Source organism: Ostrinia nubilalis, chromosome 7 (assembly GCF_963855985.1).
Source record: "Ostrinia nubilalis chromosome 7, ilOstNubi1.1, whole genome shotgun sequence".
Classification (NCBI taxonomy): Eukaryota; Metazoa; Arthropoda; class Insecta; order Lepidoptera; family Crambidae; genus Ostrinia; species Ostrinia nubilalis.
The window spans coordinates 15,291,190-15,304,193 of NC_087094.1; the positions used below are offsets into that span (position 1 = coordinate 15,291,190).

At 38.2% G+C, this 13,004-nt stretch overlaps 2 protein-coding genes across 2 annotated transcripts in view; one reads left to right on the forward strand and one right to left on the reverse strand.

The window, feature by feature from the left end:
* The first annotated feature begins 1,646 nt into the window (after positions 1 to 1,646).
* On the forward strand, positions 1,647 to 8,798 carry LOC135073396 (uncharacterized). The gene is made up of 6 exons (XM_063967573.1): positions 1,647 to 2,406; positions 2,682 to 2,919; positions 3,298 to 3,541; positions 4,111 to 4,344; positions 5,499 to 5,676; positions 8,083 to 8,798. The coding sequence occupies exons 1-6, from the start codon at positions 1,873 to 1,875 to the stop codon at positions 8,248 to 8,250; spliced, it is 1,596 nt and encodes a 531-aa protein (XP_063823643.1). The 5' UTR covers positions 1,647 to 1,872; the 3' UTR covers positions 8,251 to 8,798.
* A 1,061-nt stretch (positions 8,799 to 9,859) lies between these two features.
* The window catches only part of LOC135073400 (proton-coupled amino acid transporter-like protein CG1139), a 95,226-nt gene continuing 92,081 nt past the window's right edge, over positions 9,860 to 13,004 (reverse strand). Inside the window, exon 9 of the mRNA XM_063967580.1 lies at positions 9,860 to 12,239. Within this exon, the coding sequence (XP_063823650.1) occupies positions 11,998 to 12,239 (242 nt within the window). The 3' untranslated portion in view covers positions 9,860 to 11,997. The remainder of the gene's footprint in view (positions 12,240 to 13,004) is intronic.

Below are 13,004 nucleotides of genomic sequence, written 5' to 3' on the forward strand. Positions count from 1 at the left end.
ATTAAATGACAGATAATTTATAGATTAGATATTTACTAAGGTAATATAACAAGAAATACATACAAGAATTAGATAAATTACTTTAATTATTATGCTTGAAAATCCTTTTTTAGTCAAAATTTAGGCATCACGTTTCGCGATTCCAACTTGACTTTTATTGCACCTTATTAGTGACTTCCTGGATGCAGTGAGAAATAGAATCTTTGATCGTAATCTTCACAGGTCCCTCAACAGCTTGAGTGAGGTAGAGGAGCCTTAAAACAAAGGTTTGCTCTCACCACCAGATTTGACAATGTGCTGAATTTCTTAGTCAAATAAATATCTCAAAAGCGGCTGTTCGGTTAAGTAAATTAAATCAATATATAAAATAGCATTAAAGTGTATCACTGGTACTTAAAAAATTCTAGGTATTGAAGGGTGACTCGTACTGTGTGACTTTAGTATGCGACGAGCCGCCAGCTCTCTGACATCGTAAGAAGACTGCTATCAGGATACTCGTAATAGCTTTTTCTCCGGGTAACTAGTTCTTTAATCTTTCATAGGGTATCTGGCAGGCCTCTCGAGGCCATAATAATTTTAAACAGATGACGGGTGCCATCTTTGCATGATGGTTTTGTTCTTAATCAAAAACCAGGACGAAGCATAGACTTTAACCACAATAGTAGCCAGAGGTATCAAAATTTCTATTGGATTTTAAGTTCCTACAATACAAACGTAGTATTCGGTACGCTCGTGTGATCTAACGGGCATGTTAGAATTCACCAGGAGAAATTATTGCGAGATTTTGTGAGAATACTTACGCCTAATTACCGCCGAAGCAATATTATGCAAGTTCTGCTGATCAGTACTCAGATAATTGGCCATTTCTGATCACATTTGTCCTTCAATTTGTTCAAATTTATAGATAGGCAGTTTCTCACATGTTTCCAGAGCTTTACCAGTAGACTATCTGACAAAGACGCGAGTCGCGAAAAGGGCCAGAAAAATTCTCTTCTCGCGCTCTCTCACTGCCCTTATTAAAATTATAAACCCAAAGCCTGGCTTTTTTGTGTATTTTACATTGAAAATATAGCATATCAGTAAACGATTTGTGATAAAAAAATAGTATTTTTATTTAAATATTGCACAGATATGTGGCGCCTAAGTGAGGTCTAAAACCAACTTTTTTTATAAATTCAGTATCGATGCGGAGGCAGTTACTCTAAACCGAATTGATTAATATTTTGCATGACTTCATTTAAGCCCTAAAGGCACAAAATTTTGACTATTACATTACAGTTATCTGAAAAAAAAATTTTCGCTCCACCCTATTGGTTACCGTAAATACGAAGATAATGAAACAGCTTACAAACAACCCACAGTCTCCGGTGGCTGTTTGGGTGAAACATGATTTATAACATTTCAATGATCAATCCTATCAAAATTACATTTTGTACTTATTTCAACAGTGTTTATAATATTATGCCCGTTCATTCTTACTTCACGAGATCTCAGTCGGTGGAGGTTCTCCACCATCCATTCCGGAGAATTTATAAAAATCGGAACGCGCTGTTTAGCAAATGTTCGGTAGAACGGAACGCAGCTGTTTTATCAGTGACGTCACAATGACGTCATTGGTGGATTTGACGTGACATTTGACATTTCAAAAGTGCAGTTTTCGCCTTTGTTTGTAGATTTAAGATTTTTAATTAAAAATAGTAATAAAACTGTTGAACGGTCCTAAAAAATAAGTCATGAGTTAAACAAACTTATTGCTTTTTGTCTACGTTTTGTTTCCAAACATAGCCATGTGGATTTTGTTTGTTTTCGGCCGTGTTTGAAAGCGCTTTGGTATTTCTAGTTTTGCGTGGGTTTTAGAGAAGTTAATCAATTATGAAGCCGGAAAAAAGTGTGGACGTGAAAGAGGAGATAGCTGAGGTTCACACGTCGGCTCGATCGCCGTCTCCGAAGCACAAAAGCAGGCAGAGGTCTCGATCTAGATCTGGGTCTAGAAAGCTGTCAAATGGTCACGCAGCGGCCCAGGATTTGGCAGAAGGCACGTCCTCCGTCGAAGACGCGCCAGAACCTCCCCCAGACAAGGCCAAAGCGCGGGAAAGTTGGATAAACTCCGAACACGAGTCTGTGGAGTTGCCTATACATGAGCAACTAAAGCAAGGTATCTTAGGTTTTGTAGAGCAAGAGATAAAAAAGTCTGATAAGGACAAGAATCCTTCGTTTGTCTTCTACTCGCACGATCCTAATGGTTTAGATGAGAAGTTTATGAAGTCTCTATCCAGGCCTTCAAGTGGACATAAGGAGAAACGGAGTCCTTCTTATAGGAAGAAAAAGAGGCACTCTTCTAAGCATAGAGACAGAGATTTGCATGATTTTGAGGTTCCTGGTTCAAGTCTTAGTGCTTTAGAAAAGGTCAGTTTATACATTAGAATTTGTCATTTATTTTAGCAGAGAAGTATCCTTTTTGCACTTAGAGAGTAAAATCCAATATAGAGATCCTTTAACTTATCACACAATGAACAAATATTTACTTTAATTAGTTGAGGTTTAATTTAATGCAACAACAATTTTTGAACTTAAACTGATATGTACTTTGTAGTTATAGTTTTGCTTATTACCTAAAGCCTAAGTTGTTTTGTGCAATGTTTTATTTGTAAAATGTTAAATCTTTAACCCAATGTTTTCAGGTTGATGACTACTTAAAAGAATACAACAGGGATGAAGTTGTCACCCTTAGCGGTGAGTTGGAGATTGAAGCAAATGACGTTGAAAACAACAACGGAACGTCAAAGGAGTTGCGGCACAAACCCCGGAAGACTAAAAGGAAATCCAGAGATGAGAGACAGGATACTAATGCCAACGGCAAGGATGTCAGCCCAAAAGTTTTTAAACCTAGCACCAAGTCAAAGCTGGGAGCTAAACCAGGTAAGTTCATTTGGTTCATTTTAAAGATAAGCCTACTATTTATACTTTACTCTAGCTAGATGAAACTTATTTTAAGTACTTACCTAACCTTACTTACCTACTTGAAAAATCAATAAATAAATATGAATAGTTTAATCTTTAAAATTAGAATTTATTTCAAAATTACTTATTCCTATGTCTCTTCAGATGATTATTTTGTGAAGTTGAATTCTTAATCACATAATTTCATAGGCTAAGTTACACTATCTTACTTTAACTCTGACAAACATCAAAAATCTGTCAAACTCCATACAAAAAGCACCGGTTAATGTTATTGTCACGGTTAAAATGAGGTGGTGCAACTCAGCCTTATTGATATGATTGAAATTTCTGTTTTAGCCCGCCCAACAGATTTATCAGCAATGCTGGAAAGTCTTGAATCCAACACATACCATGACCAGTACATAGACAACCCATTCTCATCCCCATCTCCGGTGACTTCTCCCAACGATGACCGACTCCACCCCTTTGGGTCTCGCAGACCGGAGAAAATTTATATGCAAGGAGGTGGGACGTTCCGAGCTGTCTCTAGAGATAGGATCTTGGAGACACAGCAGAGTGGAGATGGCGATAAATATTTAAGGTACTTAATTATTTTTTATATTACAATACTTTTAAAAAATTGTTTGATTTGGTCTGTGTCATAGTTTTTAACACACCTGCATGTCGAGTCCATATTTTGTAGAGGGCACATGCCGTTCAATTTATAGTAATTTTTATGAATAATATACCGATTTGAATTAAATGAATACTTGATATTGTTTAACACTTCATTATTGTCCACAAAGATTTTAATTTTAAGTTCTGTACTTTCAAAACGAGGAGGCTTTATTGATCTGTCAAATAAAAATGTCATAGTTCATTCTTATTCCATGGGTCTTGATTTGATAGCATAGAATGAATTATTTAGAGTAGGCGCACACCATTGATTTTAGTTGGCCGATAATTGTGCCCGATTTTAAATTGTATGAAGAATCGGCCAAATCGAATCGGCGTAGTGTGCGCACTCCCATACATGCCTATACTGATCAACTGCCCGACTAAACTATCGGCCGACGAAAAATCAACGGTGTGCGCCTACTCTTATTGTTGCTGTAAACTACCCAATAATGTTTATACTGACAAATATCATTCTAATTCAACATTTTCCAGGTTAGGCGACGTTACTCCTCTCGACGTGGCGTTAACAGTCCAAAAAGCTTGGCGTAACTGCGCACCGGCCTGCCACGGCATCTTAGGAGGCTTATCGCTGATGCACCTGCTCCTTATCAGCTACTCGGATGGTTTGGACGCTGGACACTTGTCGTTCCATGCAGTGGTAACAATGCCTTATGTGGCCTCGTATTACTTCTTCTGTGCGCTGTGCTTGCTGTCTGTTTTGGACAGGTGAGTTTATAGAAAAATCGTGATTAATAATAATAATAAATAATAAAATAAATATCCTTGGACATTTTACACTGCGCTTCTAGTCCCAAACTAAGCAAAACTTGTACTATGGGTACTAGACAACAGATATAAACATACTTACTTTTTTTTTTGTAAATACATACTTATTATACATAGAAAACACCCAGTCCAATACAAACAAATATGTTCATGCACACAAATGTTTGTACTGTGCGGGAATCGAACCCGCTACCTCCGGAATAGTAGTCCGTTTCGAACCACTACACCAAACGGCCGATTATATTAGTTTATCGTAAAACTGTCTAAACGTGGATTAAACAGGTACTGTAATACCTCACTTTACAAAGGTAAGATACAGGTAAGATACAGGCTGGATGAAAAACATGGGAGGCTGTGGACTATGGTATTTGTTGGCTTACGTCTGACTAACATGCCATGATGAACTTTCCACTACTCTTTTTCTTGTTCTAGCTACACTTTTTAACATTAAGCCTATGACTGTTTTGGGACCATAATATCTGTAAAGTAAACTTTTTCTTATACTTCCATTAAATAACAAGTAATATTTTCGCCACCTAAAGCGCTTAAAAGCCTAATTCTACAGGCTACACTTCGGAGACTGTGCGAAAGGTTTACACAAGCTAATGAGGGCTATCGTTTTTATACTTAACAGTTGGCACCCCTGGCGATTGACAGGACCTTACTCTACAGTTGCGCCATCTTGATGAGTGCAAATGCGATAGTCCTCCTACCACTTTCGCGCTCACCAGTTGGTGCCACTGTCTTCGCTACTAGCAAGTGACAGGACCTTACTCTACAGTGGCGCCATCTTGATGAGTGCAAATGCGATAGTCCTCCTACCACTTTCGCGCTCACCAGTTGGCGCCACTGTCTTCGCTACTAGCAAGTGACAGGACCTTACTCTACAGTGGCGCTAACTGGTGAGCGCTAAAACGATAGCCCTCATTCCACCAGCTCCCTTCCGTCACTGGGGAATCAGACGCAGGTTAGCGTTCCATCCCTATATTGTCGACATTCCACCAGCTCGCACTAAGCGTTTCGATGAGACTTTTATAATCCGAACATTTAGGGCCTGGAATCCTGCTATTAAATAGTTATTAAATTCCTTCCAGATTGGACGTAACAAGCATGGACGTGACTCGAGGTCTACAACCGTACTTCCAACCCATAGTGCTAGTTATACTGTACACAGCTTGTATGCTGGTGTGCACCGCCGCGAGGATGTATGACGAGCTCATGGTGTGCCAATACAATCACCTCGTCTTCAACATTACGCAGAATGTTACTACGGTAAGTTATTTTGGATATTTTAGCATTCAGCTCAAGTTTTCTGCGCTCTAGTTAAGTTAGACAGTCTTTCCCAAAGTGGGCGATAACGCCCCCTTGTGGGCGCTGCAGGAATAAAGGGGGGCGGTAAGAGACCCAGAAAAAAAAATCGGGACGTTGTGTAGAGGTTTGGGAGGCGTCATCTACTAGGAGGACTCTTAGACACTGAGCTCGACTCTTGACTACAAAAATGGGGGGCGCTAAAAATTATTTATTCTCAAAGTGGGCAAATCCCACCACCACCCATGGCCATACCAACCTCGCGGTTATTGTGGCCGAATCTTGAGAGATGCGCGCGGAATTGCGGCTGCCTACGGCAGATTGCACTCCACCGCGCGCAATTCTTGACTCTCTACAAGTTCTTTAATCTTTGTCCATTTGTCCCTTGCCACTCTCCCCCTTCTGGGGCATGGACTCTACTGGCACGTTGGCACCATCCGGTGCCTGGCCGCTAGGCGTCTGTCCGTTCCGTCTCCTGTGCCACGCGTGCGCGAAACCTCGCAGCCGCGCGAAGTTCGCCTCCGAGCTGACAAGATCAGGGTACCACGCAGGACCGTAACCCTCCGAGAGCGCTATCCCACTCAGCATCTCACACCGCAGGTCTTCATACAGGGGACAGTACCACAGAACGTGGTGCCTGTCCTCCTCACTCTCGCCGCACTCACACATACTCCCCTCTCGCAGCTTCATGTCGCTCAGCCTTTTATTGAAGCACCCGTGTCCAGTGAGTATCTGCGAGGTCACATAGTCCGGTTGGACCCAGCGCATGCTGAGCCTACCAGCCACCTCCGGGAAGAACTGATAGAGCTCACGACCTTTGGTCTCCTGCTCCCAACGCTGCTGCCAAAATACGATCACCGAATCCCGTATATCGCGTTTTCGACTGCTCATCTCGTCCAGGGTCGCGAGCTGGCGCGTCCTCAGTACAGCCGTCCGTCCAGCATACTCCACCTCGAGGTCGGCGGGCAACACTCCGGCCAAGACCGGGAGCGCGGCCGTGCTGACAGACCGGTAGGCCTTCGTCAGCAGCACGAGTGCCGGCCTCTGCCCCCTCAGGACAATCCCGCCTACCGACTGGACTTTGACCCGCTCAAACTCAAAGTGGGCAGTAGACTAAATAAGTTTGGGAACCGCTGAGTTAGGACCTTAATGTTAATATACCTAGCGGAATAGAGCAACAAAGAACTGAGTGAGCGAGATGTCACTAGCAGCAACACTGTGTGATAAAAAGAGATGCGTGATGCCGTCGCCGTCACGTCAAAAAGAACCGTTTTTTTGCAAGTCAGTGCCTTAGGCGGTACACAGAAAGAAAGCTGGAAAATAAGCGCTTACCAGCTTGTCAGCGCGGGTCCGTTCGTTCACAAAGGAAGCAAGTTGAATGGCATTTTATGTGGCAGCGTCCAGCGCTGACCAGCGCGTGTTGAAATTTGTCGGCGCTGTTCAGTGCTTATCGGCGCGCGTTCATATTTTTTCCTGCGCGGGTTACCAGCGCAGTGAAGCGCCGGTAAGCGCTTATAAGTTTCCAGCTTTTTTTCTGTACCGTTTTCGTGACCGTCAAACGTCACCGTCAAATTTTAGATTTGTATGCTTTGTCACGTCAAAATTTGTCAAAATCACCCCTCCCATGCCGCTCCTCTAACTCAGGAACTATCGCTATAACTATAGTGCAAAATTCACGGCTCCGTTTCACTGGGCTCCAGAAGACACCGTCGGGTTTCAATCGTCCAAATCGGCCGCGCGTAAAACATTTACTCACGGAAAAAAAGGACTGCAGACTTGAATCAGCCTGATGTCCGAAAAAAGGACAGCAGGCATGTGACGTGTGCGAAAATAATAAATCTTTCGTAGGCCCAGTTGTCTTGTTTTAACCAAATAAGCGTGTGTGTTACTATTGATCTTGGTCTGTAAAATCCGCTAGCTTTGACATATCATTCAGTCTGTAGTGTTGGTAGTTGATTATTGCTTAGAAAAAACGTCTATTTACACTAGTAAGCTAAGGAATTTTTAAACAATTTATCACTTAAATCAGCGGTTCCCGAAAGGTGGTCCGCGGAACCCTGGGGTTCCGTGGAAAGGTCGCAAGGGTTCCGTAAAAAATATTATCCCACGTTTCGTGACCGACGTTGTTCGCGCGCACCGACTTGTTTACGCACAAGGGAGGGGCAGGGCGTGCGGGCGGAGTAGTACGGGGGTTCCGCTAGGAAAAGTATAATCAATTAGGGTTCCTTGGCAAAAACAAAATTGGGAAACCCTGACTTAAATCATATCGACAGATAATGAATCTATGTTGGTATGTACTTTAAAATACATACAGCCGAACATAGTCATTTTTTGAAGTCTGTTAAAAATCGTTTGTCTCTCTTCTTCCAGCCGACAATACCAACGTTTTACCACACTTGGACTCACTTCTCCATATGGCGGGCCGTCCTATCCATTCTCGGGTTGGTATACTTCATAATATCCAGTCCACAAGACCTGGTCTACACGAATCTCAGTAAGTTGCTCCAATTCAAGCATTCCTTACAACGTATTGGATGATTTTGATAGGAAGATCTCATTTGTCAGGTAGTATGTGTTGCCTTGCCAGGCTTAAAAGTATTGTCAGTGTTGCTACGCGACAAAATTATTGCGAAGTGGTTTTTATTTATTTTTGTCAGTTTTAAAGCTTCTAATAAGTGAATGAATAGTAAGTGAAATGAATATCATTGCACTCAAATATTTAGCGTTGTAAGTAAGTACATATTAATTATTAACCAAAGAATCACTCATTATTTTATACACTTAAAAAGTACAAATTTTTATTTTATTCAATTAAGTTTTCAATGCGCATTTAATAAGTTAATTTTATTGATACATTTTTGTTTGATAATTTGGCCTAAATGTTTATGTTAAAGAAACTGAACTGATATATTTTGTGTGATAATATTTACTTAACATATCGTTGATGTACCTACCAAATATTTGTTTGCAATTTCTATAAATTCTATTAGTCAAATTTATAGTATGGCAATGCATCTATAGTCTGGTCTGTGAGCACGTAGAATTTTGTCCAATGACCCTAAGCTACCCATCCTTATCGCTCGCGCGTATTTATGTTGCTGTCGCGCTCGCACACTCACTGCGGGTGCCCGTCGCACAGTTGCGACAGCAATATAATTACGCGCGAGCGATAAGGATGGGTAGCTTGGGGTCATTGGACACAATTCTATGTGCTCACAGACCGGGCTTTAGTCATATTTAAAAATTGCATAAGTATGTGAATTATTCAATATAAAACAAAATGCTATGAAATTGCATTCATTACTATGAATGACGAATGTATGTACAGGTCGGTTGCTAAAACATCGTTTTGAATATAATCATTATGATAAAAAACATAGGTACTAAATTAGTTACATTTTATCAAAAATGTATGTAGGTTATTATAACGACTTCAGCACTTCACTCTAATTAATTTAGTACTCTGTACTGGCACAAATTTTACCGCACTATTATTTTAACTGAATGCAGAATGTCTATATTTCATTATATCGCGAATAAAACGTTACTGCAAGAAGAGAGCTAAATGCTACTTAAAATGACGTAGACATACGTCAAATAATTTGAGCGGCCGTCGATGACTGTATAGACCCAATACACTGAACTGTCACGCGTGACATTGACAGGTGGGCGCCACCGTCAATACCGGATCGCTGGTTCCGATTTTTGCCATATTGGAAACCATATAGTTGAACGATGGTAGCGCCCCCCTGTCATTGAGTTTGGTGGGACAGTTCAGCGTGGGTCATCTATACTTCCATTTGACGTCACCATTTGTAAGTATTCTAGCCTGGTTTCATTCAAGTAACCATTAATGTCATCATCATCATCAACATTTCAGCCATAGGACGTCCACTGCTGAACATAGGCCTCCCCCAATGCTTTCCATGTTGATCGATTGGTAGCGGCTTGCGTCCAGCGCTTCCCTGCTACCTTTACGATGTCGTCGGTCCACCTTGTAGGTGGACGTCACACGCTGCGTTTTCCGGTACCATTAATGTAACCAATTATAATCAATATTCTACGGCCTGATTTTATTGCACTCACCATATGCATTTTATCATTCATAATGTACAAAACATATTATAATATTATAAAAAATAGTACATAAATAAATAGTTATTTATTATTCTATTCTTGCCTTTTGACAACTAAGTGGCAGCTAACTAACGTAAGATAAATTACAAAATGACTTATTTACTGTACTAGTATTTATGTCGCACAATAATGTCATATATTTACTATTTCAATTACTAACGTTATGTTGTATAGCATAATGACATTCCAAGTTTATTTATAGGTAATAATAATAAATATAAGTACGTATATCTATAATAATATAATTCAGAATGCATAAAATCGTTAAAAGAATTTTTAGTGAAAATTTATGTAATGAAATAGTATAATTTCAGCTAAACATAATAGTTAAATGTAATATAAAGTTATTCATTTATGTAAATAATATTATAAATGAAGTTATATCCATAGTCATTTCATAAAAAAGTTTGATCTCAAAATATTCTAGTCAATAACAGTATGCCAAATAACAATTTAGCTAAAAAATAAGAGCGTTGTTACAGAAAAAAGTATTTTTCGATATAAATAATGTACTTTCCTAAAAATATCCTTTGCCGTTATACATTATACGAAATAAATGAAATAAAAACTGATTTAATATAATATGCATAAAGTTAGATTAAGTGATACATTTCCTACTTATTGTTTCTTTCATATTTAACTATTCAAATATAAAAATATTTATTTGCAAATGTAATATTCAGTGTTGTGTAGGTGTGTAAACAGAAAATGTTAAAAATAAGAAATATTTAAGCTTATAATATCTATGTTGTTGCTGCAAATAAATCTATTTAATTTTATCCGGGATTAAATACGGCAAAACTCTGAGGATTCATTCCTTGATATTTGAGTAGTAGAACTCAAATATCAAGGAACAATGTCATAAACTCCTCAAAAAATTAGTGATTGCTCATGACAATTTGTTATAAAACTTTTTTTTTTATAATTTGAACTTTGAACTCAGGGTCCAGTGGAGAAATATGTTGCATTTAAGCAGTAAAACAATCCTTTTGTTTGATCTACAAAACACCCTGTATTCACCGTTATTTGAGCTAAAGTCCGGTCGCCGAGCACGTAGAATTTCTTCCGCACACTCACTGCGGCCGACCGTCGCACAGTCGCGACAGCAATATAATTACGCGTGAGCGATAAGTATGGGTAACTTGGGGTCATTGGACGAAATTCTACGTGCTCGGACTTTAACAAGGAAATGTTTTTAATTGTTTTTTTAATTGGAAATCCTTTGCCGGATTTTTACCAAGTTATTTATTTAATATTGTTAAAAGGCTTATAGCACACCGTATTTACATTAAGGGACCATTGCCAAAACATTGTCACCAAATTGAAAAAATATCACACATTTTAAGCGTTAATATCACTTAAATATCGCCTATAATATATTAATTAATTTATATATAATATATTTTAAATTCTAAGCAATATATTGATCTTAATGGAAATGATGTTATGTATGTCAAATAATTTTTTTGGTTCTCATTACTGTCACGTGATGGAAATATGTAAAAGATTGTTGATAATAATAATAAAATAATATATGGAAAAATATAATTGTATTTAATTGCTATACTCACCTTATTTCTCTTACAAATAACATCTGTCTTAGGCAACAACAACTGATCCTTGGACAATCTCGTCCAATAAACAGACCAGAGATATTACTGAAAAGAGCCAAAAAAAATAGAAAAGTTGAAATTGGGTCACTTTCGACAATAAAAAAATTATTGTAAAATTGCTGTTGAGTTTCTCAATAAATAAATTAAACAAAGACAAAGTAAATTTTTAAATGTATGAAAATTGTATATTCAAGAACTGAGCAGTCTATTAAAAATTAATACTTTTTTATTATACCTAACACGGAAAGAAACTTACCTACATTTATAATTACCTTATTTTAAGTTTTTTGAAAAAATATTTTTTAATACTGAAGCAGAATTCGCACAATGTGTAATACTGGCTGTACCTACGTTATAAAAATAGCAATAGCTTATTAGTATCATTAAAATACATGTTGATAGGTAATAACAAGGAATTTACCATTAAAACTTACAATCCATTCAACATTACTCATACATTTACCATACAATAAATAGATCTTGACTAAGTACCATTACCACTAAATGCACTTTATTTTAACTGTAAGACTCAAGACTATAAAAACTTCGCAACTAATTTACTCACAGCAGAATAACAACCTGACAGTAACACTAAAAGATAAAACAACAATAGTAGTCCATTCTTCCACAATATGTACTGGTATTTGCCCAGCCCACGGTCCCAGCGGTGGACTGTTTGTACCACTACGGGGATGAGCAGTCCCAGCGTTGAGAAAAAGATGGCGCCCACAAGTTCAATCAAGAGAGCTAAATCTGGTACAGCTATGGCCAGGATCACTGAAAGAGTTTAAAATACTTATTAATTTAAGATGACGTCATATTTGAACGACAAGTAATTACTAAACTACGGGAAATTACTAGTTTTCTTACATGTCATTTTTATGCAGGATCTTAAACTATAATGAAGGCTTAAATTCGAAAATGGTTGAATTATAGATAGGTATTTTAGACTGTTTGGTCGTAGAGTCGGGTTTCAATTTAATCTTATATCTATATTTATACTTGAGTGTCATTTCCTACCTACCAATGTTGTGCCTCCATTTTTAGCTCCAATTTCGTATGTAAGGCATACTTATTGACAAAAAATTAAATATCTTTTCAAAGCCATTTTACAACTACGTCTACCTACAATGTAATAATGATGTTGGCTTCCGTTATTTTTATAGTTTGAATCTTTATAATTGGTAGTATAAACTTACCACTACTTCTACGTTCAAGTAGCTTGAAAACTTTCAAGGAAAACGTTCCCAGTTGCACCATGTGTAACTTGAGAATCGAGAAACTTTATAAATTACCATCCTAAGAGACTTATTCGGGTCATAAAATTCATACAGGAAGTAATTTTCAGAACTACCGAACTAGAAGCACATCGTAAGAACATAAGTATTATGGATACTGAGTAGGTATTTTGTGAAGTCTTAAGTCTACTTTATGTTCAATACAGGCTAATCTTTTCTTTGAAAACATCACAATGGCAACGTGAGAGACTTTCTATGAATAGCCTTTTTCTGAAAATGAGTAGTAAGTAATCTACCTTTTTGT

What these genes read in the sequence shown, in the direction of transcription:
- LOC135073396 (XM_063967573.1), top strand. Translation starts at nt 1,873, where the DNA reads ATGAAGCCGGAAAAAAGTGTGGACGTGAAAGAGGAGATAGCTGAGGTT. An exon ending in AAAGCTGGGAGCTAAACCAG is followed by an intron (nt 2,920 to 3,297) that starts GTAAGTTCATTT and finishes TTTCTGTTTTAG; the next exon opens with CCCGCCCAACAGATTTATCA. An exon ending in GATGGCGATAAATATTTAAG is followed by an intron (nt 3,542 to 4,110) that starts GTACTTAATTAT and finishes AACATTTTCCAG; the next exon opens with GTTAGGCGACGTTACTCCTC.